Source organism: Neofelis nebulosa, chromosome 6 (assembly GCF_028018385.1).
Source record: "Neofelis nebulosa isolate mNeoNeb1 chromosome 6, mNeoNeb1.pri, whole genome shotgun sequence".
Lineage (NCBI taxonomy): Eukaryota > Metazoa > Chordata > Mammalia > Carnivora > Felidae > Neofelis > Neofelis nebulosa.
The window spans coordinates 52,752,817-52,769,145 of record NC_080787.1 but is presented as its reverse complement, the minus strand read 5'-3'; the positions used below and the strand labels follow the sequence as shown (position 1 = coordinate 52,769,145).

The 16,329-nt window shown below is 37.4% G+C and overlaps 1 protein-coding gene and 1 long non-coding RNA gene across 2 annotated transcripts in view; one reads left to right on the top strand and one right to left on the bottom strand.

Annotated features, from left to right (window-relative positions):
* The window catches only part of LOC131514338 (uncharacterized), a 479,074-nt gene that overhangs the window by 26,704 nt on the left and 436,041 nt on the right, over positions 1–16,329 (bottom strand). The window contains exon 3 of the long non-coding RNA XR_009263032.1: positions 14,481–14,568. This is a non-coding gene — a long non-coding RNA (uncharacterized LOC131514338). The remainder of the gene's footprint in view (positions 1–14,480; positions 14,569–16,329) is intronic.
* PKHD1 (PKHD1 ciliary IPT domain containing fibrocystin/polyductin) overlaps positions 1–16,329 on the top strand; it is a 473,171-nt gene that overhangs the window by 424,415 nt on the left and 32,427 nt on the right. The window contains exons 63-64 of the mRNA XM_058734233.1: positions 7,507–7,614; positions 14,439–14,597. Of these exons, the coding sequence (XP_058590216.1) occupies positions 7,507–7,614; positions 14,439–14,597 (267 nt within the window). The remainder of the gene's footprint in view (positions 1–7,506; positions 7,615–14,438; positions 14,598–16,329) is intronic.

Genomic DNA, 16,329 nt, shown 5'->3' with positions numbered 1-16,329 from the left:
TGACTAGCTTATTTCATTTAGCATCATGTCCTCAAGGATAATCATGTTGTCACATATTTCCAGATTTCTTTTTTTAAAGCTGAATGGTTTGCTATTGTATGCATATATTGCATTTTTAAAATCCATTCATCTGTTGATGAATATTTAGATCGTTTTCTTATCTTGGCTAGTATGAATAGCAGTGTGATGACCATGGAAGTTTGGATATCTCTTTGAGATACTGATTTCAATCCTTCTGAATAAATACCCAGAAGGACTTGCTGGATCATGTGGTAATTCTATTTTTATTTTTGTGAGGAACCTCCATACTGTTTTCCACATTGGCTGCACCATTTTGCATTCGCATAAACAATGTACAAGACTTATCGTTTCTCTACATCCTCACCGACACTTGCTGTCTTTCTTTCTTTCTTTTTTTTTAATAATAGCCATCCTAATAGGTGTGAGATTATATCTCATTGTAGTTTTGGTCTGCATTTCCCTGATGATTACGGATGTTGAGCATCTTTTCATATACTGTACCTGTTGGCCATTTGTAGGTCTTCTTTGGAGAAATGTGTGTTTGAGTCTTTAGCCTATTTTTAAAAATCAGGTTATGAGTTTTTGTGCTATTGAGACACAAGAGTTTCTTATATATATATTTTTTTTTAATTTTTTTTAACGTTTTATTTATTTTTGAGACAGAGAGAGACAGAGCATGAACGGGGGAGGGGCAGAGAGAGAGGGAGACACAGAATTGGAAGCAGGCTCCAGGCTCTGAGCCATCAGCCCAGAGCCTGACGCGGGGCTCGAACTCACGGACCGCGAGATCGTGACCTGAGCTGAAGTCGGCCGCTTAACCGACTGAGCCACCCAGGCGCCCCAGAGTTTCTTATATATTTTAAAAATTAACACCTTATGAGACATATATCTTATGAATATTTCCTCCCATTCTGTAGGTTGCCTTTTTACTCTGTTGATTGCTGTGCAGAAGCTTTTTAGTTTGACAAGTAATCCTACTTGTCTAACTTTACTTAACATGTCCATACTACCCAAAGTGATCTACAGATCTAGTGCAATCTCTACCAAAATACCAGTAGCATTTCTTACAGAAATATCAAAAGCAATTGTAAAACTTATATGGAACCACAAAAGATCCTGAATAGCCAAAGCAGCCTTGAAAAAGAAGAATAAAACTGAAAGTGTTACACTTTGTGGTTTCAGAGTATATCACAAAACTATGGTAATTACAACAGTAGAGTACTGGCCTAAAGATAGATGTATAGATCAATGGAACAGAATGAAGACCCTAGAAATAAATTCACACCAAAAACATGTGGCCAACTGATATTCAACAAGGGTGGCAAGAATACTTAATGAGGAAAGGACATACTTTTCAATAAATAGTGCTGGGGAACTGGATATCCACATGGAAAAGAGTGAATTTGGAGCTTTATTTTATACCATACAGAAAAAGCAACTCAAAAATGGAGCAAAGCCCTAAACATAAGACCTGACAACTCCTAGAAGAAAATACATAGAGAAATCTTCTTGACATTGGTCTTGGCAATGATTTCATAGATATGACATTAAAAGCACAGGCAACAACTAGAAGCAAAATTAGAGGGTTGATAACTCTTTTAAAAAATCAGCTTATCAGATTCCTTATATACTTCATGAATTGGTTAGGACATTTCTATTGTTTTTGGGTTGCCTTTAATGCTTTTTACAAACTTGTAAATGACTCATTCATCAGTTCAAAATATCAGCTTATCTATAAAATTGCTGCCTTCCAAGAATAAGCCATGACTTTATGATTATTTCTTGCTCTAACCTGGCTAATGAGCCTAAGCTCTTTCACATGGATTCTGTAAAAAAAAAATTAATAAAATACTAAAATGTATGGGGAAAAGTCCATCATAGAAATACTAAATCTTGCCTCTCCTGCTAATTACATTTATTTTTTGGCCTAAACTGTTACTATCATCTGGTATGGAACACCTGCTTCCCCTTTCATTCTTACTTGTCCTTAAAAAAGGAAACGTATGGGGCGGCTGGGTGGCTCAGTTGGTGAAGTGTCCGACTTCAGCTCAGGTCATGATCTCACAATCTGTGAGTTTGAGACCCGTGTCAGGCTCTGTGTTGACAGCTCAGAGCCTGGAGCCTGCTTCAGATTCTGTGTCTCCCTCTCTCTCTGCCCCTCCCCTGCTCATGCTCTGTCTCTCTCTGTCTCAAAAATAATTAATAAAAAAATTTTTTTTTAAAAAGGAAACCTATAAAATAATAAAGTTTCCAACTTAATGACCTATCATTCAACATAATTTTTCATGAATTAATCCCAGATATTTTTTACATCACTGTTTTTTTTAGCTTATACATTTTGTTTTCCTGCAAAGTTACACAGTAATTCCAGAAAATAGAACTAGTCCCTTCTGAAAATTTTCTTAAGGAGGTAATTGACAGTTCATGAGTAGATATTCCATAGCTACAAAACTCTTACTGTTTCAGGCTTGTCTCATTCTGTTCTTCTCTTATTAGAGCTATAAATTTGCCTGCTATATCTTTTCAAGTTGGCTTTCAACTATTCTGGCCTAAGAATTCCCTACTTTATCTACTTATTAAGAAACTAAATCTTTTCAGCCTGTGCTGTGTAATTTTCTCAAATTTCCATAGTCTTGTTACTCTCCTGAGCACCCTATCCACTTTTTCTTTGTACAGTCTAATTTTATTTTATTTAAAAAAACCTATTTTTTATTATTTTTTAAATGTTTATTTATTTTTGAGAGATAGAGCATGCACAAGCAGGGAAGGAGCAGAGAGAGACACACACAGAATCTGTCTAGCAGGCTCCAGGCTCCAAGCTCCAAGCTATCAGCCCAGAGCTGATGCAGGGCTCGAACCCACAAACCATAAGATCATGACTTGAGCCAAAGTCAGATGCTTAACCAACTAAGCCACCCAGGCACCCCTGAACAATGCAATTTTATTTTATTTAGAAAAAAAATGTTTAATGTTTTTATTTATCTTTGAAACAGAGAGAGACAGAGCATGAGCAGGGGAGGGGCAGAGAAAGAGGGAGACACAGAATCTGAAGCAGGCTCCAGGCTCTGAGCTGGCAGCACAGAGCCCGACGCGGGGCTCCAACTCACGGACCATGAGATCATGACCTGAGCTGAAGTCAGACGATTAACCGACTGAGCCACCCAGGCGCAGTTTAACAATGCAGTTTAAAGGCCCAGGCAATGCTGCTTATTATGTGAGACTCATCTCATAGACTCTATATTTTCTATTCTTCCACTTACAGCAATGCATATTTTACTCACTTTTGATGAAAGTAACACCCATATTGTTGACTCATATTTTTGCTCTTCTTGGTTATTTCTTTACTAACACAGTTAACTCTGAAACTCCTTAGGTTTAAAATCACAGGAAAAAGGACATCTCAAAATGTTCCCTGCACAAATTTGCAAAGTCAAGCCACATCATTAAGCAAGTAAGATAATTAAGCAAAGCTATCCAAGGTTGGCCAATGTGAAAATTAAACATTCAAAATTGCATTATGAGGTAGTTTTATTTCTTTTTAATTTTTATTTATTATTTTATGTTTATTTTTGAGAGAGAGAGAGAGAGAGAGAGAGAGACAGACAGACAGGGTGTGAGTGTGGGAGGAGCAGAGAGAGTGGGAGACACAGAATCTGAAGCAAGCTTCAGGCTCTGAGCTGTCAGCACAGAGCCTGATGCATGAACTCATGAATGTTGAGATCATGACCTGAGCTGAAGTTGGACACTTAACTGACTGAACCACCCAGGCGCCCCATTAGGTAGTTTTAAACTGCCTGTTTTGGTGATGTCATTCGGTCCATTCTTCAATGCCTTTTAGCTGTTGCTGGCATTTTGGTGTGAAATTCATAAGATATAACAGTAATTCACTTACCTTCTGATCTTAAGACAACAGTGTCAAAAAAATCAATTTTTAGCTTTTTTCATGTTCTAATGATGTGTACTTCAATTACCCTCACCTGCATACTGAAGCTCATCTACCCCTATTCTCTACTCCATATATTGCCCATATTCCATATCTTATCCACACTCCAAACCTTACACACACTCCATACCTGTCTTTGTCCTTTCAGGCTGCTATAACAGAATACCATGGACAAGGTGGCTTATAAACAAAGAAATTTATTTCTCATAGTTGTGAAGCTGGGAAGTCCAAGATCAAGGTGCTGGCAAATTTGGTGTCTGGTAAAGGCCTGTTTCCTGATTCATAGATGGCCATCTTCTCACTGTGTCCTCACATAGCAATAGGGGCAAAAGAACTTTCTGGATTTTTTTTTTATGAAGGCTCTAATAATAATCACTCCCCAAAGGCCCCACCTCTTAATACCAACACACTGGAGATTAAGTTTCTACATTTGAATTTTGGAGGCACAAAAGTTTTCAGTCCATAGCAATACCATATCTATACTCTATAACTTACCCATATCCAGTACCTTATTTATATTCCATGCTTTACCCATACTACATATCCTTAGTCATAGTTTGTATCTTGCCCATATTCCTTTTTAATATTGTGGTAAAATATATATAACATAAACTTGTTGTCATAACCATTTTTATATGTACAGTTCAGTTACCTATATTCCTTACCTTACTCATATTTCATACCTTTACTCATCCTTTGTAGTTTACTCATATTCTGTACTTTACTCATACTCCACGACTCACCATTCTTCATATATTACCTATACCCACCATCTTATTCATACTCCCTTTTACCCATCCTCCATACCTTATTCTATACCATACCTTACTCATACCCCATGCTTTATTTTGCCCCACTCCTGCCCCACACCCTCCCCTAATCCTTTATTAGTTTTCTTTCAGTTATCCCAAAGATATCCTCAATGAATAACTTAGAATCATATTATGACCACGCAAAATGAATGAAATTGCTATTTTATTCAGTTAAAAATGTCATGCTCAAGGTAGCTGAGTCACCTGGATTAGTATTGTCATCATTGTCCTCCTTGGAAGAACCACTGAAGAAGTATGAGGAATGAGCTGAAGTTGTTTCTATGCACACGTTTTTGTGTATGTCATGATGTACGGAAAAAATCTTGTGAAGTTTCGTGGTTTTAGAATGCCCACATCACCAAAACACCCTTTTTCATATGAGTGAAAGTATTTCTTGAAGCCATCATGAAATACTTCTCTTTAACTTCAGAAAGAGTGGAACCAAAATCATTTGGGATGGATTACCTGACTTATTCTAAGTATTTCCTGGAGAAACACAAAATAATAACAACAGAACCAGACCTATATGTCCAGTCTAAATCTTTTATTCTATAATTTAACTTTATGTTCTTTTGTCTCAGTGGGTCCTCCTCTATAAAAAGAAGGTTGTAATCTATTAACAAAAAAAGGGAATTTATATACTTGAGATAATTATTTATGGGTCCTATAAACCTTTCATATTTAATTATAGATCCTAGTTGTAGAAAAAATATGTTCTTAATATTTTTACAAAAAATAAAGTCTCAACATTAATGATGTAACAGTTTGCTAGTGTTATCAGGGTGAGAGGGATAGACATGGGGGAGAATTGGGGCTGAAAGGGATTTTGGAAACCATATGCCCTGCAGAAACATATTCAGGTAACACTCCCTGGTAAGTCATGTAGTGAATTTCAATCTTGCTTCAAGCCTAGCACCCCATCTCATCCCAAGTTCCCTCAGCCAGTACGTTGCTTATACCAGCTTGATCAGGGAGCCTGTCGATGGCATTTGTATATTTCACAATTACCATTCCAGTGATATGATGAACCCTGGAGTAATGTACTGTACTTGGCAGCAACTGCCTCAGCTTTTGGGCACATATGCTTCAAATCTGAGAATATCATAGATATATATGGGAATCTTTGTAGAGATCTCTGAGGCAAGCTGGTATTTAACACAAAAGCAAACCCATTTGGAGCTAAAACACTTACCATTAGGCAGTTTGGCGGCTGTTCTACGAGGCAGACTCACTCTGCTCGACGGACACATTTCGATTAAATGCTGCTTTGTATTCCTCCAAAGATGGGAACAATAAGGACGTTTGTCAAAGGAAAAACTGCAGCAAACGATTTCATGTTGAACATCTGTACTCTGCAGTTCATTGTTTGCAAGAGTTTATTGACCATAATTTTGATGCATATAGGTTTTAAAGAGTATAAACTGCATTTATCTTGGGCGCCTATCATTTATTTGAGGCTTGGCTTATTTATTTCCATTTTTTCTGGGCATTTTATTTATTTTGGGATGCTGAAGAGATGAAGGAAAAGATGTTTTTGAAAAAAGAAGTTTTAGTTAGCTCTGCAAAATTGATGAGGAAAGACAATGTTTCCACAAAAAGAATTAAGCAATTGAATTGAAAAATGTAACACTAAGCATATTATATCTTTATGATACCTTTCAGCCTTAAAGATCTCAAACTAATTTATAAACTTTAAGACCACTCTGCTAACTCATTGTCCGTCATATCAATCATAGTGACATTTCCAGAGTGAACTGTAGCAGCTGTTAATTAGCAAAGTAATTTGAGGGTGGTGGAGTCAGAAGACTAATTAATGGCACTGTGAATGTGATCCTGAGTTAAGTTGCCTTCTTTCACTTTATAAATGGATGGCCTATTGTCAGAAGATGTAAACTTTCTTTTTTTGCATTTTATTCATGGAAACCATAGCCCAGACGATCCAAGTTGTTAAATCAGGATAGCCTTTATTAGTCATGATTTGATGCATTTCTGTGGTCCTACTCTATTGACCTAACTCTGCCATCACATAAACTACAGATCCCTTGAATAGAAGAGAGGCAGAGCCTAGAAACTGACCACCTGGATGATAATAGACTTTCTTTCTTGACAGACATTCATTGGTATAATAGTTAATGTATAGTAGTGGTTAAGAATGCAAACCCTAAAATCAGGCAGATTTGGGACTATAACCCCAGTTCCAAGTAATGTCACCTTTTATAAGATTATCTATTTCCTAGATAATAATAACATATTTTATAGGGTTGTTAGCAGTTTATTTAAATGATGTATATAAAGCACAGTCCGGCATAGTAAACTTTAAATTACTGTTATTACTCTATCTTGAATTATTAGGTTCTTTTTTTTTAATGTTTATTTTTGAGAGAGAGAGAGACAGAGAGCATGAATAGGGGACGGGCAGAGAGAGAAGGAGACCCAGAATCAGAAGCTGGCTCCAGGCTCTGAGCTGTCAGCACAGGGCCCGACGTGGGGCTCAAACTCACAGACTGTGAAATGACCTGAGCCTAAGTCAGACATTCAACCGACTGAGCCACCCAGGCGCCCCATGGATTATTTTGTTGGAAGAGTTATCTAAGAAAAGCTTGATGGATTTATCTCTTTAATTAAATCTTTTTTTCTCCATTATTGTCCAATTGCCTCTTTATAGAGAAGACTTGAAGAAATTGCTCTTGATAAGTAACTAACATTTACTTTTTGTTCCTGTGTTTGTAGGGTGTACTCAGGCAGAAAGTCAAGATGGTTATGTGAGCTTCTCCAACTTGGCAGTTTTGATCTCTGGGTCAAATTGGCACTTTATTTTTACTGTCACTTCCCCTCCAGGTAATATCAGCACAGTGTGTTTTTACTACCTGTTTCTTTTTTAAAAAATAGCCCCTTCTCCTTTATAATGGGAATAGCTCCTATCATGAATAAGAAGTCATCACAGTTTAGAGAAAAAAAATCACTTGGTTATATCATTAAGGTGTGAAAAGCAAGAACACATGTAGAAATTAAGCCTCAGGAGAATTCTGTTGAAGAAGAATTCAAATATACATTTTCTTCTAGTTGTGAAAATTCACTTTGAATGGGTGGGCTTTTTTTATTATTATTTCTATGACATGTGATGGCATGTAGCTGGGTATTAATTAGAAAATTTTAATTGATAAGAAAGAGAGTCATGGGATATTAAGTATTATGAAATCTTATCTTTTAGTTCTGCCCTCCTCATCCACTGCATCCCCCCAATTCCATTAATGACAACCATACCTCTTTAAAATCCTGGTACTTTTGAAAACCTTTTTTAAGTTTATTTATTTTTTGAGAGAGAGAGAGAGTGAGCAGGGGAGGGCCAGAGAGAGAAGGAGAGAGAGAGTCTCAAGCAGGCTTTGCATTATCGTCACAGAGCCTAATGCGGGGTTCAAACTCATGAACGCTTTGAGATTATAACCTGAGCCAAAATCAAGAGTAAGATGCTTAATGGACTGAGCCACCCAGGCCCTCCAAAATACTCGTACTTTAGAAGTACAGGTATCAGGTGTGTGTAAATTGCTTATATGCTTCTTCTTGACAAAACCTTAAAAAGAAATCTTCTCCCTTCTGAAGTGTTCTTGACAATTTTTGCTTTATTAGAGGATAATACTACTTAGTAAGTTTGAAGTAGGTAACATATTAATTAAACTTCAAATGAGTCTATGCAAAACACTCCTTCGCATTTCCATGAAGGGTAGAGCCAAGTGTCCTCCTATAGAGAATGAGTAGTGAGAATGGATTTCTTTCTTTCTTTCTTTTTATTTTTTTGAGAGTGTAGATTTTGACATCCTCTTTTTAAAATATGGAGCTCTAACAGAGACAGAATAATCCACTGAAAAGAAGATTTAACTCTTCTATTTATTATTGCATGTTTACCAGAAAAAATTTCTTACCTAAGAGAGCATCAAAAAGAATTCTAAAAATGCTAACACCATATTTGAACTAAACAAATACATATTTATAATCAATTATTAATTTGGGTCAGGAAAATTAGTCTGATACTAAAGCCATGCAACTGGGGGCAGGCTGGGTGGCTCAGTCATAATCTCACAGTTCTTGGGTTCAAGCCCCACATCGGTCGGACTCTGTGCTGACAGCTTAGAGCCTGGAGGCTGCTTCAGATTCTGTGTCTCCCTCTCTCTCTGCCCCTCCCTTGCTCATGCTCACTCGCTTTCTCTCTCTCTCTCAAAAATAAAAAAAAATTAATTAAAAAATAAAGCTATGCAACTGTGGAAAGCAGTTAATGCACAGTGCGATAATACATTTGAACAACATTGCTGGATTTAAACCAGTTAGTTAGTGGAGATGGTCAGGAAATCCCATATTTTGATGTGAGGTATCCTGAAGACCAACCATGAATGCTTAATTAAGGCCACATATTAGTTCTCCCTCATGAAACTTCGATTAAAACTGTCACAGTATATTTTTCAAAAAGTGAAAATGTGGCTTTTGTGAATCAGTATTTGTCAAGAAGTTCCTTAACTCACTAGTGAGAGTACCAGGAAGATGGCAACCTGGTTTCAAGAACATTTGAGAATACCATAATAAAAAGCATTAAAAAAAGAACATTTTAGGGATATCGATCACATAGCCAGCCAGCTGAGATAAGTATACCACACTGGATACAGAACAATAAAGCTGTAACCTCTGTGGTTACGTGTCTACAGATATCATTTGCATCTTTACTGGGACAAAAATCATTTACAGCTTACCAATCTTCTACAAGTTAACAAGACTGGGCCTAATTAATATTAAATATTTTTTTAAAAAACCCTATGTTCTATAGAATTTGATAAACCTTGAATGGGCCTGTTTGAAAATGCTCTGGTATGACATTGATAAGATCTGTAATCACTTTTTTCCCTGAATTCTAAGTCTTAGATAGTTTTTCTGCACAAAGGGAATACCTTCTAAGGTCAAGTATATTATTCTTAATATTAATTTTGCAGGGAAGATATCCTTTAAGTACCTATGAAAGTGTCCATATAGAAGTACAGTTTTGTGGCAATACATGTTCAGTGTTCTTGATCATGGAATCCCCAAGTATGTCTTTTAAAGAGTAACATGTGCAGAGCTGGATAATTTATCCCAGATTTGTCCGATTATTTAAAGGTCCTTTGTCCTTACATTTCCTCTGTCCTTAAATTTCCAAGACTAACTAAATATTTCATCAAGATTATTTTAAGGAGTAAGTTAGAAAGCCAAATGTAAAACATGGTGGATCTCAGTAACACTTGTGATTTTGAGCTGTCTGTAGTGTTCCCATTTACTAGACGGCTACTTTATTTTAGGTTTCACTGTAACTTGTAAAAGAGGCTGAGGAATTATCTTGAGAAGTTTTTCTTTATTATTTCTCCTTAAATTATTCTTCATAATTCTCAAAACGAAGACTGAGGTGAGGGTCTGTCAGAATGAGCTTTACAAAGTTTACATTAGAAGAGAACAGATGGAAGATAGAAAACAAGTATTTTAGAAGAGTAAATCATTACTCCTATTGTAGAACTATAGAAATGGAGGAACTGAGAAACTAACTAGGTCTGAACAAATGTGTTATAGGATCCTCACAAGTCTGTCTAATAAGTTGACTCATCCAGCTCATTTGTTCATATCTGAACGTCCTGAGACACTGCCAAGAGTGAAGGGTTTACGTGTTTATCCCACTGACTTCCCACCCTGCCTTTCCCCATTCATTGATACTACCGTGGTCTAGCTGTACTTTCTCTGAGCATTCCTTGGAGCCAGGGAGTTCTTAGGGGGTCCTCGGGGACTACTGGGACCTAGGGACCTAAGGATGCCCCTTGCCACCAAATCCAGAGAATCTCGGCTTATAGTTGCTATTTCCATGCCTGGAATACTCTTTCTCCCGAAATGCACAGGGCTCATGCGTCATTCCACTCAGGTTTCTTCCAAAGGTCACTTCCTCCGAGAGGCTTTTTCTGCATCACTCAGTCTATGCCACCACCATTCCCAACCCTGTCCATCTCTGGTCTTTCTCTGTCTGCCAGCCTCTCTCTGGTCTCCTTTACAGCACTTACTGCCACCTGGCATCAGGATATCAGTGCATTTGCTTGTTCATCCACTGCCCATGTGCTCTGTCCCCTATGAGAAATGACATTCCAGAAAGGACAGGAATTCCGCTTAGTTCAGTACTGTATGTTCAGAGAGTAGAAAAACTTGGCACATCATAGGCACAACTCTTTGTTTATGAGTAAGTGAAGACTTTTGCAATGTTCAGCTACTGGTGGGCTCTACCCTTAGACCCAGGTATTTCTCTGGGCTTATAAACTAGCATCACTGACTTCAGCCCCTCTTCCATTCTTTGTTTTCTAAACACTACCATGTCCTGATCTTCTATAACCCACTTGGTTCATGTCACTTCTCAGCTCAGAGTTTTTCCTTCTGTGACACCTCACTGCCTTCAGAATATAGTCAAGGGCCTTACAGCTGACATTTACTGCCTACCAAAATTTATCTCAAATGCTTCCCAGCATTAATTCCCAGTGTTTTTCAACACTAATTTCCTAAACAATTTTCTTTTTTCTCCTTTATGCATTTATTTGTTCAGCCTTCAAACACCCACTTAGATACTCTCTCTGTTGAGATGCTTTCCATGACCACATTGATGGAAAATATCCCCCTCCAGAGTAATTGATTGGCCTTATTCTGTTGACGTGTGTCACATTCTGACTTGTATAACAAGTGTTTGTATATACATCACATTTTATTTACTAGCTTGTAAATATCTTCAGAATGAGAACACTTATCCACTTAGCAAAGTAAACAATTACTGAGCAATCATTGGAAAATGGATAAAAGAATGAGGAATTTTGTTTTACTTGTGCAAATCCCCAGTAAAATCTATTCCCCCGTCTCTGGCCTAGATTTATCTTATTCAGATGCTCATAAAAAGCAACTAATTAATAACAAACAAGCCAAGTATGTCTCAAGTATAAGATGTACACACAGGAGAACCATTTCTAGCTAATTTGGTTATGGTAGCTTTGGGACTGAGTCAGCCAGGAGTCAAGAGACTGAAAACCTGACTGTGACTTTCAATCAAATTATCAGATTCAGCCCAAGGAAAGCACAACAAAGAAAAACACAATGTTTCCTAGAGTAGGAAAATAAAAACTCTGTTTTTTTCCTGTGCTATTTAGATAAAAGCAGAAGTTTGGTATTGGTTCGTTTGTTTTAAATGTGCTACTTAAAAATCGTTGGCTAGCACTAACTCATGTCCATAGGCAAGCTTTTTTTTTAACTTTTCATTTTTATATTGAGGTGTAATTGGCATATGAGAAACCATACATATTTGAAACATACAGTTTCATAAATTTTGATGACTATAATATGCCCACAAAAACATCCCCACAATTAAGATAATGAACATATCTATCACCCTCAAAATTATAGGCAAAATTAAAAATTATTCTATTTAAATAACATACAGTATTTCTATATGTTTTTATCAATTCAAATGCATTAATAGATTTATGTAATCACCACCACAATCAGAATATAGAGCATTTCCAAAAACTGGGGCACCTGGCTGGCTCAGTTAAGTGATCAACTCTTGATCTAGACTCAGGTTGTGATCTCATGTTGGTGAGATTGAGTCCTGCATCAGACTCTGTGCTGACAGCACTGAGCCTGCTTGGGATTCTCTCTCTCCCTCTCTCCCTGCCTCTCCCAACTGGTGCAAGCTCACTCATTCTCTCTCTCTCAAAAATAAATATTTAAAAAAGAACATTTCCAAATAACCTCCCTTATTTTATTCCTCAGTCCTCACATTCTTCTTTCCACTACCACTAATCTCTAACAACTACTTATCTGTTAGTTATCTCTATCATTTGGTCTTTTCTACAATGTCCTATAAATGGAATCAAAGTATGTACCCTCTGAAGATACACTTCTCTCACTCAGTATAATGCCTTTGATGTTCATACCTGTTGTTACTTTTTTATTAATAGTCATTCTCTGTTTCCTTCCTTCCTTCCTTCCTTCCTTCCTTCCTTCCTTCCTTCCTTCCTTCCTCCTTCCTTCCTTCCTTCCTTCCTTCCTTCCTTCCTTCCTTCCTTCCTCTCTCCCTCCCTCCCTTTCTCCCTCTCACTCTATCTTCCTTCCTTCCTCCCTTTTCTTTCCTTTCCTTTTTTTCTCTTCCCTCTTTTTCTCTTTCTTTCTTTCTCTCCCTCCCCCTCCCTCCCTACATCCTCTCCTTTTTCTTTCTTCCTCCCTCCCTTCCCCTTCCCTTCCTTCCTCTCCTTCCCTCCCTCTCTTTCTCCCTCCCACTCTCTCCCTCTTCCTTCCTTCTTCCTTTCTTTCTTTCTTTATTCCCTTTTTTCTTTCTTTTTTCTTTCTTTCTCTCTTCTTTCTTTCTTTCTTTCTTTCTTTCTTTCTTTCTTTCTTTCTTTCTTTCTTTCTTTCTTTCTTTCTTTTTCTTTCTGTTTTCTTTCTTTCTTTCCCTCCCTCCTTTTTTCTTTTCTTTTTCTTTTTCTTTCTTTCCTTTGCCTGCCTGCCTGACTTTATTACTTCCTCTCTCACTCCCTCCTTTCCTATTTTTGTTCCTTATTATTTTCCCCTTTTATGGCTAAGTAGTATTTCAATGTCTGGATAAACCATAGTTGGTATATTCATTTCTGTGTTGAAAACACTGGGGTTGTTTCCTGGTTTGGGTGATTATGAACAGAGATACTATAAACATTTATGTACAAATTTTTATGTGTATAAGCAAGCTTTTATTTATTTTTTAACTTATTTATTTATTTTGAGAGAAAGCACACACATGCACTTGTAGGGGAGAGACAGAGAGAGAATCCCAAGCAGGCCATGCACTGTCAATGTAGAGCTCAATGTGGGGCTCAAATCCATGAACCATGCGATCATGACCTGAGCTGAAACCAAGAGTCAGACGCTTAACTGATTGAGCCACTCAGGCGCCCCAGCTTTTAATTTTTTAGAATTTTTAAAGCTTTATTTCAAAATTATTTCAAAAATAATAATGGAGTGAGAACCAAATTTTTCAGTCTATTAAAGGATTTGAGATGAATTCTTAGAAAAATGCTGTCTCTAAAGGAAGTTGCCCATTTTCCCCTAGCTTCATAACTAAAGTGGCTCTATCTATTTGCCACTGCCCTCCTCCCACTTTTCCAGATAACAAAATTCTCATGGACATTAGAAATTCTCTTGGCTCCATGGTAGGAATCCCCATTGCTCTGTTTTGATGTGTTACATGCCATTTTTTAAATAGGATACATATGTCAGAGCAAGTGATTTCACACATTCTAGAGCTGAGAGCATTTCTGTTCTAATTAGTGGAACATAAGAGTGAAATTGAAATTTTGCATTGGGGGAAAAGGTAAGTCCGAGAATAAAAGGGGAGAATTGGAAGAATGTCCCCTCAGCAATGGAGAGAATTGGAAAGAACAATTGTATGTTATTGTTGGAATTGGATTCTTGTAGTTCTTCAGATATGCGGATCTTGGATTTATTATTGGTTCATTTAATTATTTAATTCAATAAATATTTATTGGACCTACTAAGTGGCAGGTATTATAAACATATCTCTTCCACAATATTTTTTATCCTATCAGCATCTTATATCTTATTAATATGTTATCATTGGGATTTTTTTTTAACAGGGGCCAATTTTACAGCTCGATCAAAGTCATTCGTTGTCTCACCTGCAACCATGTCAGAGAAGTCAGCCATCATCTTGGCTGTTTCCCTGTGCTCAGTGGCCTCATGGCTGGCTCTATGCTGTCTGGTGTGCTGTTGGTTTAAGAAAAGCAAAAGCAGAAGTATGTAGATTGTTTTTCAGTATGAAAATATCAGGGGAGGTGGAAATATCATCATGTATACTCTATTAACATTTCTTTTACTTTCCCCAAAGAGAAATTTTTATGAAACTGCAACACAGTATACCACATGGAACCAAATTATTCAGTTCATACAGTAGAGTCAAAGATTGCCTAATCTTAAATAATAATAGCAATAATAATGGAAGCTCATGCTTATTGAATATTCACCATGGGCCAGGTTCTAAGTACTTTATACACATGAATTTATTTAATCTTTACAACATCCTTATGAAGTAGGTACTAAATACTATATCCGTGTTATGGAGATGGACCATGAGGTAGAAAACAGCTAACTAACTTGCCCAAGGTCACACAATCAGGAAACAGCCAGCCAGTGTGGCTCCATACCCCACTCTCTCTCAAACACTATGTTCCCTTGCCCAGGTAATCTTCCAAAAAGTAAGTTCAAGACTCAGCTGGGAATGCTCTCTTCTCATTCAAAAGAGGGAAGAGAATGCTTGGTGGGTTTTTTTTTTCCTCTCTAGTAGTGTGGAAATCATGTTCTTGGACATTTTTCCAGAAGCAGATATTTTTTGTGTAGGCTGGATACATGGAGAATCACTGAAGGAAACAAGTTCTGTGAAAGAGACTTCTTTCTTTCTACTCTGCTGTTAGAGGATGAGAGATACAGGTGCAGACCGGGTACTGGATCCCTTTCTCCACCCCATCAAATGAGTGGACGAAACATTTGTGATATTAGGAGATGCTAGGAAACCAAAGTGATAGGCAAGAGTGAGTACAAAAGAGGTGAAGCAAACAGAGAAAGTCAAAATAAAGCAAGGAAAGAGAACGAAGTCTGGTGCCACTACTAGAAGGTTCACAATGCTTGGATTTCTGAGAGATGCCGGGGAGGGAGGTTCCAGGAGATGCCCTCTTTATTTTGAACAAAGCATCAGCCTGATATCTCTCCCTGTCGTGGTGGGGCTGGGCAAACCTCAAGGAAACTCAAGGACACCTTGTTTTTCTCAAGAAGAATGGGATTTCATCCTGTCCATTATGATTTGTTGAATGCAAGTTGTGGTCTTTGCTTTAAAATCTAATGGAGTGTGTGTGTGTGTGTGTGTGTGTGTGTGTGTGTGTGTGCGTGTGTGTGTAGAGAGAGAGGGAGAGAGAGAGAGAGAGAGAGAGAGAGCTAAGCCCACCAGCTATGCTGGGACCTCCCACTAAGCTCTGCTCTGCTCACCCCATCTCTTCCCTTTTGTTCCTCAGCTATCAAGGAAGATTTTCCTACCATTACTAACATGTCATTACCTCAGTATCCTCTTTTTTGCTTTTTCAACTATCTGTGGACACTTTTTGCTATATTAAATTCCCACATTTTCCTGACTGGATGCCGACTCCTAACTTTCTTTACAAAAATGTAAAGAGATCATGAGGAACTTTATGAAAAAAAATGTATAGTAATTAGCAATGGGTGTGGGGGATGAAATGCACGTAATCAGTTCCATATGAGTAATTTGCATTTTCTGCTTTTTATTTTCTTTATATCTTCCTTATAACATCCATTACTTTAGCATAAAAAGTATCATTCCCCATCTTCATCATGGGACACTATTCTCTGATTCAGCTGCACAGTCTGTGTCAACAGATTACAAAATTTTGATCTCAGGACCTTGTTACACTTTCAGTAATTATTGAAAACTCCAAAGAGATTTGTCAATGTGTGTTCATC